The 21,676-nt window shown below is 46.0% G+C and overlaps 1 protein-coding gene across 1 annotated transcript in view; it reads right to left on the reverse strand.

Moving 5' to 3' along the window:
- Positions 1–7,245: 7,245 nt before the first annotated feature.
- CUNH10orf53 (chromosome unknown C10orf53 homolog) overlaps positions 7,246–21,676 on the reverse strand; it is a 28,439-nt gene continuing 14,008 nt past the window's right edge. The window contains exons 2-3 of the mRNA XM_036264563.1: positions 7,962–8,081; positions 7,246–7,310 (exon numbers count right to left, since the gene is read on the reverse strand). Of these exons, the coding sequence (XP_036120456.1) occupies positions 7,246–7,310; positions 7,962–8,081 (185 nt within the window). The remainder of the gene's footprint in view (positions 7,311–7,961; positions 8,082–21,676) is intronic.

Here is a 21,676-nt window from a genome sequence, read left to right on the forward strand (position 1 = left end):
TCTCTCTCTCTCTCTCTCTCTCTCTCTCCCTCCCACTCTATCTAAACAAAAAATGGAAAAATGTCCTCAGGTGAGGATAAAAAATAAAATAAAATAAATAAATAAAGGAAAGGAAAAACCTTTTTTTTTTTTCCTTTTGCCCCTTCCTCCTGGCTGCTTGCAACACAGATCTGGTGGCTGCAACTCAGTAGCCATCAGGGACCGGGAGGCTCCGTGCTAAGATGATGGAGCCATGCAGTAGATGGAGCCAGGGTTCTGGTGGCTGAAGAGCGGCCACAGCACGGACTTCTGTGTTAGTCGGGTTCTCCAGAGAAGCAGAACCGCTAGGATATACATGTCTGTCTCCAGTTTGCAGATGGCGATCGTGGGACTTAGCCTCCATAGTAATATGAGTCAGTTCCTGGTAATAAACTTATTTGTCTATATAGATATATATGCACACACTAAACAAATGTTATAAATATATGTGTCTATAGAGATATATGTGTATATATATTTGTGTATAGACACATATATAGGGATATATGTGTATATATATTTGTGTGTATACATATATATAGGGAATTGCACATTTATTCCATTTGTGTGTGTTTTATGTGTGTTATATATAAATTTATTGTTACAATTGACCTACGTGACTTTGGAGGTGAGAAGTCCCATGATCTGCCGTCTGTAAGCTGGAGACTCAGAGAGCCAGCGTGCAGCTGAGCGCACAGGCTTGCGGACCAGGAGAACCGACTGATGGTGTAAGTCCTGGCCTGCGCGCAGGACATGAACCCTGTCCCCGCTCAGAAGCAGTCAGGGCAGGAGTAACTCTTCCTTACCCGCCTTTTGTTCTGGTGAGGTCCTGGGCCAGCTGGATGAGGCTCACCCACACCGCGGAGAGCAGTCCCTGTGCCTCGGTCTACAGATTTAAATGTTCATCTCATCTCCAAACAGCCTCATAGGCTGAATACCGTCTGAGCAAACTTCTAGCAGCCCACCTCCCCATCAAGCTGACACATAACATTAACCACTACAAATTCCCATTTCTAACTGGTTTCAACCACTGTGAGGAGGGCCTGATGGGTGACAGGGGACCTGAAGGCTAAGCGAGATTTCGTCAGCCAGAGGACACTGCACGGACGTCCCGGGAGGAGAAAGCAGCATGAGACGGGCAGAAAAAAGGCAGGTGTGGCTTGCGTTGAGAACGGTGAGAAATTTGGGGTAACCAGGCTGTGTGTGCGTAGGATAAAGGGCTAAGTCAGTGGCAGGGCTCAGAAGGAATGCAAAGCCATAATAAATGTGGGGACCGATTTGTAGCACAGCAGCTAGTTAGAAATATACTCCTAAATTCAAATAAAAGTTATGGTGAAAGAAGCACTTTATAGCTGTGGTTGTCAGCTTGGTTTTCCTCATTCAACAGGTGCTCACATCAGTGACAGCGGTTCTCCTAGCCGCAGGCTCACCCCCTGGGAAGGGCAGGGTCTCATCTCAGTCTTCGCAGAAGGGTCTGCAGGTCTAAGAGGCAGAATCTGACCCGTCCGCGGGAGGTGCGCCCTCCCCTCGGCCGTGCCCTGCTCGAATCGCTGCTCCTGGCTGTAGCCGGCCTCTTCTGCCAAGTGAGGAGGATTGATTTTTATCCAGACTGTAAGACCTCTCATGTAAGTGCAGGTTTTCGATAGATATTTATAGAAAGGCAAATAAGTTTAATATCTATAACCCAAATGCTACCTGCCCCTTCTGGGTTCATGGGTACAAATGAAAGATTAGCAACAAAAGCCCATGTGTGTTCAGAAGTGTCCTCCTGCACGGTTAAGTCACACTCTTCCACGTGCCCCCTTCTCTGGACAGGAGTGTGGGGGGAGGTGCACCTCCCTGCTCTCCCACAGTGCTCTGGGCCTCTGAGAGGTTTTTTTTTCCCCCTTGATTTATTTTAGAGAGAGAGGAAGTAAGAGGGAGAGAGAGATAGAAACATCGATGAGAGAGAACATCAACTGGCTGCCTCCTGCATGCCCCCCACTGGGGACTGGGCCCACAACCTGGGCAGATGTCCTGAATGGGAATCGAACCTGCGACCTCTTGGTGCATGGGTCAGTGCTCGACATCTGAGCCACACCGGCCGGACTCGGAGAGGGTTTTGTCCACACGGCCTGCAGTCACCTCCAGCAGCGTCCAGGACTGCTGCCCGCTGCTGCTGTGCTCACCTAGTGGGAATATTCCCCTCCTGTCCTTCCCTCCAGCCCAAGAGCACACAGACCCAGAAGAAGAGACCCTTAGGTCCCTAAGCCACATCCAGTTCACATGCTAAGAGTGTGCTGGGACCTCACGGGTTAACCGGCCACACTCATGCGGTACAAGCCACGGGGCACTTCCCAGCCGAACCCCTTCCTACGTCCATGCTTTGGAGACCGGCTTCTCTCACACCCTCCAGGGTCTCCAAGCCCTTCCAGGTTCCTGGGAATCTAGACCCAAAACGTGGGGCCGAAGGAAGAAACATTCCATGTCACCTGTTTAGGGGTAGTCTTCCCAGCCCTGCCCGGATGACTGAGGGAGGGCACCCATCACCTCTCTCTACAGGGATGCGGTCCTGCCCTAACCCCCGAGGTCACCTTTCTCAGAGTGGATGGCCGGCAGCACTGGACTCAGCCGAGCACAGGTTCATTGCAGATTCCTGGTGCCGCCGCAGACGCGTCGCGCAGCGTGGGGATGGGGCCCAAAATCTGCCGAGAAGAGACTGCGCCACCGCGCACCCCCTGGGTTTGGTTTTGGTTCGTGTCCAGGGGCATCGGCGATACAGACTAGCTGCGCGTCACCCACCTGGGGTCCCGAGTGAAGAGGGCCCTGGCTCACCATCCTTGTCAGCCTCCTGGGTCCTGGCTCTCGACTTCCCAGCCGCCATCCGCACAGCAACACACGTTCACAGGTCTGGGACCCCGCAGGTGGAGGTGTCCAGGCCTCACTTAGAGAAGGACAGTTCCTACCAGGAGACGCCATCTGGGCACAGCTCTGCCTACAGCTGGGCCCCTTGTACTTTATCCGAGGGAACAGGAAGCCTGTCTGGGGGCTCGGCTTCCTGCCTGTCTTCGTGTCCAGATGTGCAAACCGCTTTGGCTTTTCTCACGCCAGCATTGTGGACAGGAGGGCTATGGGCCTTGCGAGAGGGTGGCCCTGCCATCTGTGGGCACAATTACACCCTGACCGGAGGTGTAAGCAGGGGTGTCCCGGGCAAACAGGAACAGATGACCGTTTGGAACGGGCCAGATGTGGTGGTTCTGTTGTGCTTTTTGTTTTGTGATTGCCATTGTGTTTTTCCAAAAATTGAGCCAACACTATAAAACCAAAAGTTTCAAATGAAAATGCAGAGTTCTGGCTTTTCTGGAAAAGTTTAGAAGATTGATGCTAGCAGTCCTACCTCCTCCCGCGCGGTGAGCCCGTCCCCGGCACCCCCCAAGGCCAGTGTCCGTGGGCAGTCGGTACAGTGTTTCCCTTTGCCGGTTCCGCACCCCTCAGACTCCCTGTCCTGAGTCTCTCCCTCGGGGGTGAGGAGCGGGTCCTGGGCTCACGCAGGGGAGAATTCAGGTCTCCCCTCCTGAGTCAGAACCTCAGCTCCCCACCAGGACCAGGGCAGCGGATCACACTGCTAACCAGTAGCCACACACAGACTTCTCCATGAAATGTTCATGGCGTCTGGGGAGAAAATTCTCCACGCCTGCGCCAGCAACCAGGGCAAGCACTGTCTTGCCTTTCATCTGGATTTGGCCAATGTGTGTTTTTTCTGGAAGCTTGGCACCCACAGGGTATATACACGCTGTCACCTGAGATGTTCTCACCCATGATGCCCACAAAACCCACAAGCGGGGGCTGAACGTTTGACGCAGCTAAATTTGAGTATCAAGTCCCAGTATCACTGCCTGGGACACGTGTCCACGGCTTAGCTTTTGCTTCCAAGGGTGTGTAGTGTCCTTGGGGTCCTCTTCATTCCCCCAGTGTTCAAAGGTCCCAGCAGCTCACTGTGGGAACTGATATTTTAGCAGTTTTCTTATGTATCTGGCCTGGTCACAAGTATTGTTTATTAATATTTTCAAAGTGAACTTACCAAGGGAACAGGTACAGCAGCGAGGCCCCAGGCAGTAAGCCCAGGGAGGCCCCTACAAATCTCCATTGTTTAATTATTTTTAAACTAGATGAAAAAACTTAGAGATCTCACATTTCATTGAAAAACTAATAAGATAGAGTTATTCTAAAAGATACCTTCTTTACCTATTCCAATAACAATCAAACTGTTTGACATCTTACAGAACTTAAAATGTGATCTGATTAAGTGGTATTTTAAGAGTGTGAAAGGCACCTGAGTGCCTGTCTTGGCCGTAACCGGGAGCCAGCCGTGTCTCCTGTCTCTGCAAGAAGACGGGAGACAGAAGGGGCCAAAGAGCGTGAGGGCGTATTTCTTCAGATTAAAAAAAAAAAAAAAAGACTACATTTTCAAAGAGAAAGTTCTTCCTAATCCATGACAAATAAGTGTTAGTTCATAGAGACAGATGACCTTGATGTCAAATCTTTATTTTTGGCTTAATTGATTTTATTTTACATGTTAATTTGGGAAAAAAAAGTTTATTTGAAAAGTACTGCTCTACCCATCCCCCACCATGCAAAGTAAAGATCAGTTCTACCACTGAAAGAAAATATCTCCAGTGTGGAAGAAATGATAGTCTTGCAGCCCCTCCCTGCACTGCCCCCACACCCCACTGCTCCAAGTACGGCCCAGAGGTAACCCTGACTTCCCAGTAGTGCTGACTGATGCCTCTCTGAGCTCCGACTGAGCCTGGAGCCCAGTGCCCCGGCCCAGGCGCCCCCAGCAGCTCTGTGCACTGGGGTTTCCTGAGGATTCACTGTGACCTTGCCTCGGTGTCCTTGGGCTCCGGGGGGCTGCTCTGAGCGCACAAGGACAGGCTGAGGGGCTGTGTGGGAGGAGGGCAGGGGGCTGCCGGGGCAGCTCAACACTGATGTCCCAGAGCCCGAGGACGGCCACCGTCTTTGGAGCTGCAGTCACAGCGCCAGGGGCAGAGGGGAGAGCCTGCCATGTACTTCTCAGCAGGAAAGGCTTTGCCGATGGAGGCAGGGGTCATGTTCCAGGAGGACACTTCCTGAGTGAAGGCAGATTCGTGGACAGTCAACACGCATTTCAGTCACACAGCAGAAGCGCGACATAAAACCGTAAGTTAAAAAGAAAAGCTGTGGGATTGGTGCATGCAACACGATCCCAGACTGGTGAAATCAACCTCTGTATATGTCTCTCTCTTCATAAATACCCAGACCGAAAGAGAAGAAACCCAAATTGAAATATACCAGAATGTTATCACATGTATACTTTATTCTTACCTCTATTTTTCTATTTCCTGCGGTGAAATTGCATTTCTTTTGTAGTAATACGTTCATATAAGAACATAGAAGGCTACACTGATAATGACCGACTGGTCTTTGAGAAAAGGGGGTTAATTCTAGAGTTCCTAAAAATGTGTGGAAACTGGCACCGTCAGACGCCAGGAGGGAGGATTTTTTCAGCCTCAGGTTCTCAGTAAGAGATTAGATATTTCTCTAATATTAGATATTAGATATTTCCAAAGAGTTCTAAGTGAGTCATCATCTCTGAGTAAAGTCTGATAAGTTTGGGCTGAAAATGAAAATTACATCTCCTATTATTATTATTTTGTTGTTAATTCCCACCCAAGGATATTTTCCATTGATTTTTAGATAAAGTGGGAGAGAGGGAGGGAGGGAAGGAAAGAGAAACATCGATGTGAAAGAGACACATTGATTGGTTGCCTCCAGCACGACCCTGACCAGGGCTGGGATTGAACCTGCAACCCAAGTACATGCCCTTGACTGGGAATTGAACCCGAGACCCTTCGGTCCGTGGGCAGACGCTCTAACCACTCAGCAAAACTGGCCAGAGCTCTCTCTCCTATGGTATCACATGTGAGAAAGAACCTGTACAGTGGTTCCATCAAGTCCTAGATGCCTTTCAAGTTCTGGGGTGCAGGGGGTTCGAGGTCGCCTGGAGCAATGGAGAGCATGGGCTCCCAGGTGAGCGAACCACAGGGAGCAGGGTGGCCGGTTCCGAGGGGCACAGCGCGGAGGCCGCTGCGCCTCGCGGAGCTCAGAGCCCGTCAGCACGTGCCAGTCTCCCGCGTGCCCTCCTGGTCCACGGTGTGCTGCCTTCTTACCGTGACCTCACACTCACCGCCATTAGGTCAGTGTCCGCCCTTCTCCCTTTTCTTCGTTCTGTACCTAACAGCGTATGCTGCAGGTTGGTGCATGGACCAGAAGCAAAAAGAGCACCATTTTGATGTGGTTGATTATTTTGAATTAGTATTTTTAAAAATACATTTTTACTGCTTTTGGGGGAGATAGAAACATCGATTGGCTGCCTCCTGCACGCCCCTTCCTGGGGACTGAGCCCACAACCCAGGCTTGGGCCCTGACTGGGAACTGGACCGGCAACCTCTTGGTTCATGGGACGATGCTCAGCCAACCAGCCACACTGGCCACGGTTGACCTTTACTAAAACCTCTAACTCCGCAGGGCCGTCAGCCTCCACAGGGGCAGGGGCGCCACTTCACCCTCCACCCTGGCCTCCCTCGGGCCCTTTCAGAACGGCCTGTGGGACTGGCTAGTGCAAAAGAAGGCAGATTCTTTTCTTGTTTGGAAGGAGAATCACTGAAGATTTGACTTCAGGTAATTGGCTATTAGCATTTTAAGTAATATTCCATGGGGAACAAGAAGTAAACCTGTAGGTTTAGCCAGGTTTCCAAATACTGACGTTAACTGTTGGTTCAGGTTTCAAATTGGCTGTTTTCCCTGCCCCCCCCCCCCCCCCCCGGCCCCCCGTAGCTGTGCCTGCTCCTGGCTCTCCCGCTGAAGGGCGGCCCTCGGATCAGGGCAGCTGTGCGGTACTGCCGAGAGGGAGCTTTGTTATTAGATTGCACTTTATTATTTCCTTCAGCTCAACATGTACCTGATATTGGAGGCTCTCCCTGTGGGTTTAGATGGAGACACACTGCAAATGATGTGATTTTATTGTTTCCGTGGAGCCGGCTGCCTCGCAGCCAGGTGAGAAGCCCTCCCTGTGCCGCCGAGGGACAGGCTGGCACGGCCTGTTCTGACGGGTACAGCGGGAGCCCGGCTCCAGGGCTGCTTCCGTTTGCATCACCGGACGGCTGAGGCAGGCGCTGTCCTCTTGAGATGCCTGTTCACGTGAGGAGATCAGTAGGCATTGAGCACGGCTACCCTGGCTTCTTGGCACAGAGGGTCGAGTTTACCATCACCTCCTAGGAAAACAGATAGACTTTTCTGGTGGCCAGCTTTACATACAATTTAACGCCCTATCACACACACGTATGAGTCCCACAAGGAGGGTATGTTCAAAGCCACAGGCATATTAATGCTAACTAGTCTCCAATGGAGCACGAGAGGGCTGTGAACACCTTTGCTTCTGAGCAGAGGGCGGTATGCCTGGCGCCAGCCTGCCAGCCAGGAGCTCCCAGCTAAGAAATCCTCACCATGTTGCTGATAATACCACGTACTACTGGCACATCGACTCTGTCTTATGAAGCCTAGATAGAATAATCACAGGAAACAACTGTTTTGAAGACAACTAATAATAAAACGCACATTATTAAAATGCAAAATCCCCCAGACGACCTATTATCCCTAAATTCCCATCACATTATTTGAGCTAAAACTCCATTTTCTTTTTGTCCCTCTTCTGCTCCCCATGTCCTGGGAAGAAGACTAGAGCATCAAGCACGTCCCTGTGTGTGGTTGAGAGTGTGCTCACCCACGTGCCACAGAGCACAGGGATTTCAGAATTTAAGACTCAGAAAGAAACCCATTTCGAATCTGGGCCTGACTCACGGCCCACTTCAACTGGAAACTGAGGACACTTGAGAGAAGGCAAAACGCCGGTCGGAAGGATTTACCAAATTCCAAGTCGTTGATGTTACAATGGAAAACAACTTCTTCATTCACCATGAGTTCTACCACATTCCAGTCTTCTATCTTCTCTAGGATGACCTTGTGTCCATCTTCAGCCAGCACGACTGGAAAAGACAGGACAGGGTGTGGGCGACGGCGGACTCCAGAGGAACGTGATATGCAGACGTCCTCGCGGATGACAGCAGCTGGGCTCTCCCGTCGCTCGTGGTGTCACTCAGCGTCCTGCGGGCACCTACCTGTGCTGCCCACGCGCGCCCTCACCTTTGCTGAGAAGCAGAGCCACAGGCAGGAGCATGTCAAGATTGGTTGCGGCTTGTTCAAGACCTATATGATTTGTGAAAATATGAGCTTTCCCTGGGAAGAGTTTTGAGTTTTTCTTATAGAGACACTATCAGTCTTTTAGGGAATGTGTGAAGTTGAGTAACTTCTCACCCTGCTGATGGCCACCGTGGAGGGCAATGTGACAGTCTAGAACAGGAACCTTAAAGCCTCAAAAAATTGGAATTAAAAAATGATTCTAATCTCTGGCCCAGGAAATTGTACTTATTAGAAGGCTTCCTAAGGAAAAAATAAGAAATACTTGCAGATTGTTTTCAACAAGGTATTTCATTCTGTAGTTTTATAATAGCAAAATACTTTGAATAGCATGGCCGGTTTGGTTCAGCGGTTCGAGTGTCAGCCTGCGGTCCGGAGAGACGCGGGTTCGGTTCCCGCTAAGGGCATGTACTTCGGTTGCAGTTTGTCCCCGGCCCTGGTTGGTCGTGCGGGTGGCGGCCGCTCGATGTGTCCCTTTCGCATCGATGTTTCCCTCTTTCTCTCTTCCTCTCTCTCCCTCCCACTCTGTCTGTACAAAAAATGGAAAAATGTCCTCGGATGAGGATTAAAAAAAAAAAAAAATACTGTGAATAACTCACATGCCCAATAATAACAGGATGATCGGGTAGATAGTGGTAAGTCCATATGATGAGATTTTATTTGGATAGCTCGAAAAGTGTTTATGAATTTTTAGTAGCCAGAAAAATATTTGTAATATAAGCAAAAACCAGCCAACAGATAAACTATATATATATATTCAATGTTAATTAAAATATGTATATGTAAAGGAAAATAATAATTATCTCTATGGCGAGATTATCAGAAAGATTTATCTCTTTTTTTTTTTTTTTAATCCTCACCCGAGGACATTTTGCCATTTTTTGTACAGATAGAGTGGAAGGGAGAAAGAGGGAGAGAGAGAGAGAGAAACATAGATGTGAAAGGGACACATCGAGTGGCTGCCACCCGCACGACCAACCAGGGCCGGGGACAATCTGCAACCAAGGTACGTGCCCTTAGCGGGAACCGAACCCGCGTCTCTCCAGACCGCAGGCCGACACTCTAACCGCTGAGCCAAACCGGCCAGGGCAAGATTTATCTCTTTATTTTCTTTTTTTTTTTTTTTTCCTCCCCGAGGATATTTTTCCATTTTTTGTACGGATAGAGTGGGAGGGAGAGAGAGGAAGAGAGAGAGAGAGAGAAACATCAACGTGAAGGGACACATTGAGTGGCTGCCACCCGCACGACCAACCAGGGCCGGGGACAAACTGCAACCAAGGTACGTGCCCTTAGCGGGAACCGAACCCGGGTCTCTCCGGACCGCAGGCCGACGCTTTAACCGCTGAGCCAAACTGGCCAGGGCCTCTTTATTTTCTTGATTATTTTCCATATTTTCTATAATAATTAGAAAAAATGCTTTTTGAAAAGCTTTTATTCTCACCTTTGGAATCTGCACGTTAATTATCACGTTCAACAGCTCCGTCCTTAGAGATCGGCTACGGAAAAGCTGTTAGGTTGACTCTCTGCTGGGGAAATGCAGGAGTTCATGGGTCAGGAGAAATGATGTGCAATGAACAGCCTGGGGCTCGTTTTTTTCAAAACGTTTCTCTCCAATTTTTTTGATGTGTTTACCTCTAACATTGAGTTAGAGTTGGTTGCTAAATCACCCCTTTGGCAGGCTTCATGCGTTGGTGAGAACTCGGGTTAGGATGGAAAGAGAAATCAGACGCAGACGTGTTTTTTAAAGTCTCAGCATTTCAGTCAGTCTTAGTGGAGAAAAGCAGACAGCGATGTCAGTTCATCGCACTTAATTACAGAGACAATTGCTTTTTCAAAATGTTGGCATGTCCACTTCATCTTTCAATCAGTTCAAGAACAGCAAGCCCCAACTGTGAACATTTTAATTGTGTGATTTTAATTTCACTTCTGGAAAGGAACTTCAGAAAGTAACTCAGCGAGGATCTCCATTAACAAGAGCGCGCTCCTTGGGCGCCCAGTGGAGGCCCTAATTGACTTTGCGTCAGCTAAGCCGGCGCCACACAACACCGCACCTTGTTCTCGGCATATTTATGTTATTGCCTCCTATTTAAATGCCTTCTTCCTAAATATCTTTGAAGGAAGGCCCTCAGCTCGGACCAATGACGTATTTAAATGGAGCCGACCACCTAGTTTGAAATGGCCAGTGATTTATCTGGGAAGCCGTAATCTCTGCAGATTTCTGGGGACCATGTGCTCCCCCGGGGGAGGGGGGGTGGCTCCGAGTGGGTAGATGGGAAGCAATGCGACTTCTGTGACCTTGGCTTTCCCTTGTCTGAAGATGTTTCTGGGAGCTCTAGTGCAATATGACCAAAAAAATTGGAAACCAACTTCTCCATTCCCACTTGACCCCCACCTCTGGGGTGTAGGGGCCAAGGCCCTGGGTTTCTGGAGAGGAGGACGCAGGCCTGTCCGGGCTGGTCGCGGCGAATGCAGTGTACGTGAGGGGGCTCTGTAGGGGAGACCCCAGGAAGGGGTGCACCCTGCAGCCGCCACGGCCTCTCCCGCAGGGCCCCATCCGACCAAGCCTCATGCAGCACGTGGGTTTGGGGTTTGATTTAGGAGAACAGCAGCACTTTCCGTGACAAGGTATATCTAAGAAACTGAATTTGATCCATCAAATAATTAAACTCTCCCCACGGTGCCGAACAGTGGGGTCCGTCTGAGAAATCCTAAGAGCAAAAGCTTCCCACTTTGCCTCCTATATGATCATGAAGCCTGGGCTCCTGGGCCTTTAAGGGCGTGCGTCTCCCTCGCTGACCACAGCACTCCCTTCCTTCCCCAGGCGCATGGGGCTAATAAAGCTCATCGAATAAACAAGCTCATAATGGCACTGGGCACGTCCAATGACTCTTTTGGACCCCAAGTGACCAAAGTCTGATTCTTATTAAGCAATGAGCCATCTCAGGGTCTAGAGCATATGTCACCCTGAGGACACCCATTCTTTCTCATCGGTCTGGGCCCGCTGCGCCCAGAGGCAGGGTGGCCGGGGCAGGCTTAAGGGAGAGCACTTGCAGAAGCACCAGGTTCCTGCAGCTCATCCAAATGCCAACTTCTCTACATGGAGGGCCCGTTTGTTCCCATGAGCTGCCGTGGGGCTGTCTATTCAAAGAAAGGTCAGATAAATATACTCTATGCAACAAAGTCTTTGCAAAGGCAGTGGATAAACTCCAGCATAAATCAACCAGAAGCTATAAGGCCACCCGCAGAATGCCTGCTTCTTTGAAGTGGCACCTCATTCTTCATGTGGGATCTGAGCAAACTGAAGGGACACGGAAAAGCCTCCCTCTTCTCAGGGCTGGGGGAGCTGTGCACCATCTGTGAATGATTTAAACACTGCTGGTTAGGAAGTCAAGACAGACAGACAGACAAGCCCCTCCCCTCCTCTGCTTTGCACCGATGCAATGCCAATGACCATTCCTGTGCACAGTTAGTGATGGGTGGACGTCACACAGAGCATCCTAACTAAATAGGCAGACTCCATTTTTATGGGTCAGTTTCAGTTCCTCCTAGTTCCCTTTAGCTGGTCATTTGGCATACTTAAGTACAGCAAGCAAGGAGCAACATGGCCAGGGGAATTACTTAGAACTTTTTGTTAAGCATTAGTTAAGTTTCATCAGTAGTGAGGCTATAATAGAGACATTTTTGCTGAGCTATTATAATTCGTGGGTAATGAAGAAAGAACAATAATGTTCAGATTGCTTAAGGCATAGTAAGTTCAAGAAAGATCAAACATATTTCCAAAGCCAGCAGGGTTTCGGGAAGTGATAAAGAGCAATGATTTTTAAAGAAACACACAGAATTCAGATGCAGATTTTATAGATGAGGGTCTGCTAATGCAGGGCTCTGTGCTTGGTGTGAAGTTAGTGTTGAGTCTGCAGTGGTAGGGGAGTGGGGGGGGCAGGCGCTCCCTGCTTTGCTCCTGTTAACACTGGCATTTGCCAGTAAATGTTGGCTGCCTGTATAATATGAACCATCATTCAGGAATATACAAAGCTAACTTTAGAAATCAACCACCTGCTGATACCTTGCAGTACTCAAGTCTCCTTCAACCATAAAAATTCTCCTCTTGATCTTCTCAAAATACTCGTCTCCTCCCCTCCTGTGGGAAGAGCTGCCCTGTTCTTTGCTTTCTCTACCAGGCCTTTACCTCCTGCACCTGGGTCCTCAGCCCACCTTCTCCTGGGCCTGTGCGCAGAGGTGAAGAGCCTTCGGCACGTCACTGGCTCACCGCCTTCTCCCTCACCCCTCAGGAGATGGACGTGCTGACCCATCTCCATTATTGCTTTAAAACACTTTGACTTTAAAATTTTTATCAGATTATACATGTAAAGCAGAACCACGATTTAAAAAACACTTAAAAATTATAGAAGTGGATAACAATTTTTAAGTCACCCCTAATTCTTCCCCCTCCCTTCCCTTTGTCTTTACCCGCCCCCCCCCCCCAATAGAAGTGGGACCACAATATACATGGAATTCAGGAACATACTTCATTCCCTTAACTCTGTAGTGGTGACCCAGCACTGTGACTGTACGTAGATTTGCTGTATGGCATTTCGTGAGACAAATGTCCTGCAATGTATTCAGCCATTCCTTTTCTGGTGGCTTCCAATTTTTCACTGTCACCAAGAAACATAAGGGAAGAGCATACCTCTATGTACATGTGCAAATTTGTGTGTGTGCGCGTGCGCGTACAACTGAGACAGGGCATAGCTGGATTCCACAGTATAGGATTGAACTTTAAGACACTGCCAAGTTGCCCTCTGGAGGTACGGTGCCAGTTCACCTCCCACCTCAAATCTTTGAGAACACTTTCTTTCCAGGCCCTTCATCAGCCATGAATTCATCTTTTTCTAGAGATAACTCCTGCTTAACAGTTTGGAGCCCATTAGCCATTATCTTCTCGAAATTCTCCTCTCATTTCTGTCCCGTGCCTCCAGATTCTCTCCTTCCTCAGCACCCCCTGAGGGACCACTGCCAATGTCCTGCTGTCTGTCTGGACCTGTTTTTCCTTGCTTTCTCTGCAGTCTCACTTCCGGTGGTTCTAGCACTCAGCTCCATGTAGGTGCATTTTAACTAATATTTTTTGATCTTTAAGATATGCCAGGCACAGTCCTGGACCTTGGCACGTGGCGGAGAACAGAACAGAGAAGAATCCCTGCTCCCTTAGAGATCAGCAGTAGCACAGTCATAGGAAGGAATTTTAACAAATACTGACATCAAAGAATTGATCTTTCAGACAGCAAATCAACAAGGAAACAGCAGCCTTAACTGACAAACTAGATTAGATGTACTTAATTGACATATTCAGAACATTTCACCCCAAAGCTACAGAATATACATTCTTTTCAAGTTCATATGGAACGTTTTCAAGGATAGACTACATCTTAAGACACAAAACAAGTCTTAATAAATGTAAGAGGGCTGAAATCATATCAACCATCTTCTCTATCCACAACAGTATAAAACTAGAAATCAATTACAAGAAAAACATACAAAAACATGCAGGCTAAGTAACATGTTACAAAACAACAAATGGGCTAACAATGAGATCAAGGAAGACATCAAAAGATACTTTGAAATAACTGAAAGTGAGAACACAACAACCCAACTCTAGAGGCCGCAGAGAAAGCAGTCGGAGGAAGGGTGTTCACAGCGTTACATGCCGACCTAGGAGACGAGAAAAGTAAATATGTTGTACAAAATAAATGGGGAGTCTTTCCTCTCTAATACTTGCAAATTTTACATTATAACAGTGTTCATGGATACATTCTGCTTTAATATAATTCTTGCCGTGTAAATGATCTAATTGAATGCTATACAGTCATGTTGATTATGGCAGCAGTAAGAAATATAATTAAAAAGTATCTGCAGACATCAGCAAAATGAAGTGGGCAGCTCCAAACTCCCAGGTACCCACAGAAACGTTGAAAAGCCACCAACAAACCCAAAACTGTTGGAACCAACTTTCTCGGCACTTTGGAGAAAAGTAAAAGGTGGCAAATGAACGCTGAATCAAGAAAAAGGCAACTTTGTCTTTGACTTATTTCACCTAGCATAATGCCCTGTAAATCGATTCACGGTGTTGCACATGGTGAGATTTCCTTCATTTGATGGCTGGGTCATATTCCATTATTGATAGGCACCATATCTTCTTCTTATTATTATTATTTTTATCCTCACCAGAGGACATTTTTCCATTTTTTGTCCAGACGGAGTGGGAGAGAGAGAGAAACATCGATGTGAAAGGGACACAGCGAGTGGCTGCCACCTGCACAACCGACCAGGGCCGGGGACAAACTGCAGCCGAGGGCACCACATCTTCTTCACCCACTCACTCATCCATCGATGGGCACTCGGGTTCTTCACACCATATGGTTTCACTTATACATAGACTCTCAAAAACAAAATTTTAAGACACAAGAGAGACAAACTCATAGCTAGAACAACAGACTGATGGTTGCCAGATGCAAGTGGGCCTGGGCGTAGAGGTAAAGGAATTTAAAGTAAAAATTAGTGGTTATAAAATACTCACGGGGATGTGAAGCACAGCATTGGGAATATAGTCAATAACATTGTAATACGTATGTACGGTGCCCGGTGGGAACTAGACTTACTCAGGGGGATCACTTTGTAAAGTATATAAATGTCTAATTACTATGCTGTACGCCTGAAAGTAATATAACATAATACTGAACGTCAACTGTAATTAAGAAATAAAAATTTTTTAAAAGGCAACTTTAAATGGGTAAGAAAGCATGGTAGCACCCTTGCCCTGGCCTCAGCTCCTCCCTGGCTCCGTGGCAGCCATGAAGCTAGCAGCCCTTGTTCGTAGTGGGGGACCCTGGTCCCCGTTCCCAGAGGCAGCAGAATAGACCTTCTATGCACATTTGTGTGTTTGTCTGCTCTAACCTGTCCGGGAACTACCCGAAGGATTGACACCAGGTGCCTAACTTGGAACTCACACAGGGTGGAAAATCCATGGGCAGGGCTCAAAAACACTGTGCGGCAAGTGGACATTTTCAGCTGTCCGGACAAAAGACTGCTGAGACATGATACATTTCACGAAGCTTGGGAAGTTAGAGCATTTACAAGCACTGGTGTAGACGGGGGCTTTAGAAAGCCAAGTGCATGCCCAGAACAGGATGCAATTCAGGAAAGATGGGAAGATCCCAGGATTTCACCCCTGGGTGATCTATAGACTCAGTGAAAGCAGGAAGTAAAGGCGGAGGCATTGTAAATCCCCAAACTAAGTGTTAAAGTAATGTCTCAGTACAGAGCAAATACATACAGAATGGGACAGGCTTTCTTGTTTTCTTTTGATTGGCTTTAAAGCTACTGGCGTTTGTGGAAATGTCTATTGGAACACTGGCTGACACAAGCTATCCCTTCAACAGTTAAGAACAGCAAACCCTGGGGAATGGGGAGAATCTGATTTCCAGAGTTACCACCTTATAATGATATTCTAATATCCAGTTTTCAACAACAAAAAAAAACTAAAAAGCATATAAATAAACAGAAAAGTATTAGACACTCAAAGGAAAAAATAAATTGATGAAACTACCTCTGAGGAAATCCAGACATCAGACTGACTTGGGTTAACTATCTTAAATGTGCTCAGAGAGCAAAAGGACACCTGGACAAACAACTCAAGGAAACCAGAGAAATGACGCATGAACCAAATGAGAATATCAGTAAAGATAGAAATTCTAGAAAGGAACCAAATGAAAATTCTGAAGTTGAAAAATACAATAGAGTAGTAACCCCTTATCCATGGGGGATACATAGAAAACCCTAAAGACTCCATCAAAAATCTACTCAACTTAATAAATGAATTTGGCAAAGTAGCAGGATACAAAATTGACATCAAGAAATTGATGGCATTCTTTTTTTTTTTTTTTAATCCTCATCCGAGGACAATTTTGCATTCATCTTCAGGTAGAGCAGGAGGGAGAGAGGGAGGAAGAGAGAGAGAGAGAAACATCTATGTGGGAGAGACACATCAAGTGGTTGCCACCCACACGACCCCAACCAGGGCCAGGGACAAACTGCAACCGAGGTATATGCCCTTAGTTGGAACCAAACCTGAGACTCTCTGGTCTGCTGGCTGATGCTCTAACTGCTGAGCCAAACCAGCCAGGGCTCAATGGCATTCTTATACACCAATGGTGAGCTCACAGAAAGAGAAACTAAAAAAAGAAAATAATGCCATTTACCATCGCAGAAAAAAAAAAAAAAAAAAAGATACCTAGGAATAAATTTAACCAAAGAAGTAAAGGACATATTTGCAGAAATCTACAGGACATTGTAAAAAGAAACAGAGGAAGATACAAAAAAGTGGAAGCACATTCTTTGTTCACGGATTGGAAGAATTAACATCATTAAAATGTCCATACTACCCAAAGCAATCTATAGATTCAATGCAATCCCCATCAAAATACCAACGACATATTTCACAGAACTAGAACAAATACTTCAAAAGTTCATACGGAACAAAAAAAGACCCCGAATAGCCACAGCAATCTTGAAAAAGAAGGACAAAGTAGGTGGGATCACAATACCAGATATCAGGTTATACTACAAAGCTACTGTAATCAAAACAGCCTGGTACTGGCACATAGATCAATGTAATAGAACAGAGAACCCAGAAATTGACCCAAAACATTAAGCTCAATTAATATTCAACAAAGCTGGTAAGAGCATACAATGGAGTAAAGACAGCCTCTTTAATAAATTGTGTTGGGAAAATTGGACAGCTACATGCAAAAAAAATGAAACTAGACCATCAACTGACACCATACACAAGGAGAAACTCAAAATGGATAAAAGACTTAAATGTGACTTGTGAATCCATAAAAATCCTAGAAGAAAATGTGGGCAACAAAATTTCAGATATCATACGCCGCAGAATTTTCACTGATACACCCCCTAAGGCAACAGACACAAAGAAAAAAATGAACACATAGGACTACATCATACTCAAATGCTTCTGCACAGCAAAAGAAACAACCACCAAAATGGAAAGACAACCCACTGTATGGGAGAGCATAATTGCCAATGATACATCAGATAAGGAGTTAATTTCCAAAATATATAGAGTACTCATACAACTCAACAAAAGGAAGACAAAGAACCCAATTAAAAAATTCACAGAGGACCTAAATAGACACCTGTCCAAACAGGACATACAAATGGCCAAGAGACATATAAAGAAATGCTGAACATCACTAATCATCAGAGATATAGATGCACATTGAAACTACAATGAGGTATCACCTCACACCTGTCAGAATGGCCGCCATCAACAAAGCATCAAACAAGTGTTGGTGGGGTATGGAGAAAAGGGGACTCTCATACACTGCTGGTGGGAATGCAGACTGGTGCAACCACTATGGAAAACACTATGGTATTACCTCAAAAAATTAAAAATTGAATTGCCATTTGACCCAGTGATCTCACTTCTAGGAATATACCCTAAGAAGCCTGAAACACCAATCAGAAAGAATATATGTACCCCCATGTTCATAGCAGCACTATTTACAATAGCTAAGATCTGGAAACAGCCCAAATGTCTATCAGTAGATGAATGGATACGAAAATTGTACATGTACACAATGGAGTACTATGCAGCTGTAAGAAAGAAAAATCTCTTATCCTTTGAGACGACATGGAGGGACCTGGAAAGTATTATCCTAGGTGAAATAAGCCAAGCAGAGAAAGACAAATATCATATGATTGCACTTATTTAAGGAATATAATGAACATAACAGTCTGAAGAACAGGGTAGTCCCAGAGACGTGGAAGTAAAGTACAGACTGACAATCCCCAGAAGAGGGGGTGGTGGGATACAGATAAACCACAGAACTTATATGCATGTATGCATGAACAATGGACATGGACAACAAAGCTGGGGACAGAGTGGGGAGGGAGGGGAGGAGGGTGACAATGGGGGAAAAAGGAGAAACATCTGAAATAAATAAATAAATAAATAAATAAATAAATAAATAAATAAATAAAGTCCAAAACTGAAATAAGAAAATATATGAAAGAAAACAATCTCACTAGTAAGGGCAAGAATATAGTAAAGGTAGTAGACCAACCACCTATAAATCTAATATGAAAACAATTAAAATTGCAGTAAGCACATACCTACCAATAATTACTTTCAACGTAAATGGACTAAGTGCTCCATTCAAAAGATATAGGGTGACTGAATGGATAAAAATAGAAGACCCAAACATATGCTGTCTACAAAAAACATTGAATGACACACAGACTGAAAGTAAAGTATAGAAAAGGATTATTTTATTAAAATGGAAACAAAAAGCTGAGATACCAATACTTGTATTAGAAAAAATAAGACTATTTATTTATTTTTGTTACAGATGTTTCTCCTTTTTTCCCCATTGACACCCTTCTCCCCATCCCCCCAACCCTGTCCCCAGCTTTGTTGTCCATGTCCATCGGGTATGTGTACATGAATATAAGTTCTGTGGGTTATATCTTTCCTCCACCCCACCCCCTCTTCTGGGGTTGTCAGTCTGTACCCTACTTCCACGTCTCTGGGTCTACCCTGTTCCTAAGACTGTTATGTTCATTATATTCCACAAGTAAGTGAAATCATGTGATATTTGTCTTTCTCTGTTTGGCTTGTTTTGCTTAGGATAATACTTTCCAGGTCCCTCCATGTCATCTCAAAGGATAAGAGATCTCTCAGAAAAAAATAGACTTTAAGACAAAGGCTATAATGAGACAAAGAACGACCCAGCAATTCCACTTTTAGAAGCTTATCTGAATAAAATGAAACACTAATTTGAAAATATATTTGCACTCCTGTGTTCACTGCAGCATTATTTACAATAACCAACATATGGAAGCAACCTGGGTGATCATCAATAGATGAATTGATAAAGAACTGAATATACACACACACACACACACACACACACACACACACACACACATATATATGGAATATTACTCAGCCACGAAAAATAGTAAAATCTTGGCATTTGCAAGAACATGTATGTACCTAGAGGGTATGATGCCAAGTGAAATAAGTCAGAGGAAGACAAATACTCTATCATTTCACTTATATGTGGAACCTAAAAAACTAAACAAATGAACAAACAAAAGAAACAAACTCCCCATTCAATCAGAGTTGCATAGCTATATCACCATTAGCTTCTTCACCGATCAATCAGAGAGGCTCTATCTGACAAATCAGGACAATGTCTTTTGGAACAATCAAACTTTGAGGGTATGCAGCCCTCATTTCATGAGGACAGATCAATCAGGGACCAATGAAGCGACTTCTGTCTATATAAGTCAGGTCCCCTCTGGTTCTGGGACAAACTTTCCCTTTCCACTGGAGACTTTATTTCCCTGGCTGGTGCTGAAACAACCCAGTTGTCTCAGCAGAGCAGAGAGGAGCAGACGAGCACAGGGCCGAGCAGAGCAGTGAAGAGTGGAGTACAGCTTTCTAGCCTAGAGGAGCCTGGCCCCAGGACCACCTGGGCTGTTCTCATAGCCACACTGTATCACAATTGAGCTGTTTTGCACTGAATAAAGTTTTCTTCTTCACCACAACCCAAATTGGGGATTCCTGTTGGTGTTGAATTGGTACCAATGGCCACTGGTTGACACAGTAATGAATTTCAATGATATTGATATGCTCTCATTTAAGGCTATGTATTCTAGTTTTTGTCAAACTATAAAAATGATGATGTGGAACAATATATTATAGAATTAAGGGATCCATGTGCATGAGCAAAGGCTTGAAGACCTTAATTTTAAAACTGGTATTTGGAGCCCAGCCAGTGTGGCTCAGTGGTTGAGCATTGACCCATGCACCAAGAGGTCACCGGTTTGATTCCCAGTCAGGGCACATGCCCCGGTTGTGGGCCTGATCCCCCAGTTGGGGGCATGCAGGAGGCGGCCAATCAATGTTCTCTCTCATCGATGTTTCTGTCTCTCTCTCTCCCTCTCCCTTCCTCTCTCTCTAAAAATCAATAAAGAAAAGAAATTTTTAAAATTTGTATTTGGAGATAAATCAACTGTATTTTTTTTTTTTTTTTATCCTCACCCGAGGACATTTTTCCATTTTTTGTTCAGATAGAGCGGGAGGGAGAGAGAGGAAGAGAGAGAGAGAGAAACATCGATGTGAAGGGACACATCGAGTGGCTGCCACCCGCACGACCAACCAGGGCCGGGGACAAACTGCAACCGAGGTACATGCCCTTAGCGGGAACCGAACCCCGGTCTCTCTGTACCGCAGGCCGACGCTCTAACCGCTGAGCCAAACCGGCCAAGGCTCAACTGTATTTTTTGATCATTTATCTGAGTGTATGGTTTTGTGATGTTTGTCCTGAGCATGTCTTTGTTGTAAAAAATAAAATAAAATCATATTTAGTATTGAAAAAGAAACTAAATATTTTACTTGAAAGTGTAAGCAAACTAAGTTGACCCTTTTCAGGCCACGTGCAACATTGACAGAGGAGGAGTCGGAGCTGCCAGGTGCTCAGGCATCTCGGCCGCCAGCAGAGGTGGCCTGTGGTCCTGTGCAGTGTCCACGCTCACACACCAGCAGGTATCTGAAGAACTGTAGGTGAAAACCTCGAGCTGTGGATCAAACCGATCGCATCATGAATTGAAGACATTCTGTAGGGGCGTGCTAAAGACAACTTATACGGCAAAGCGAAATGGAAGGACGAAACAGTGAATGGGCCGCCTGGGCCTGGCAGAGCACGCGCAGCCTGGGTGCTGAGGGCAGACAGCAGCCCCAGCAGCCGCACTGCTGGTTGCGCGTGCGCACTGTGCGCGGGGCAGGTGCCCACGGTTCTCCAAGAACGTGAACCCGATCCGAAACTTCTGAGACGGACTTTCCAAGGCGGGAGAGTCACAATAAAAAACCATAGCATCCTTTGTAGCAAAATTTTTGAGCATGTTATTTTCTGTTGAAGCTTACAATAAAGGGATTGGTGCTCTGGAACCAATTCCTCACAGATACCGAAGGATAATTAAGTTTTTGGGGAGTCGAAATTTATACTTGGATTTTTGACTGTGTGTGTGTGTGGGGTCAGCACCACTAACCCCTGAACTCTTTTCTCTTGAGGCCTCCAACTTACTGGAAGAGGCTCACTCACATTATGGAAGGTAATCTTTTATATCAAGTCTGCTGATTATAAATCTTAATCTAAAAAATACCCTTGTAGCACTATCTAGACAGCTGGGTGCCATAGCTTAGCTGAAAGGTAACACAAAAACAGACCATCACACTGTCAAATAAGAATTCTATGACTGTCAAAACTACCCTTTAAGAATGAAGGGAAAGTAAGACCTTTCCAGG

The sequence above is a fragment of the Molossus molossus genome, unplaced genomic scaffold, assembly GCF_014108415.1.
Source record: "Molossus molossus isolate mMolMol1 unplaced genomic scaffold, mMolMol1.p scaffold_m16_p_17, whole genome shotgun sequence".
NCBI classification, from domain to species: domain Eukaryota; kingdom Metazoa; phylum Chordata; class Mammalia; order Chiroptera; family Molossidae; genus Molossus; species Molossus molossus.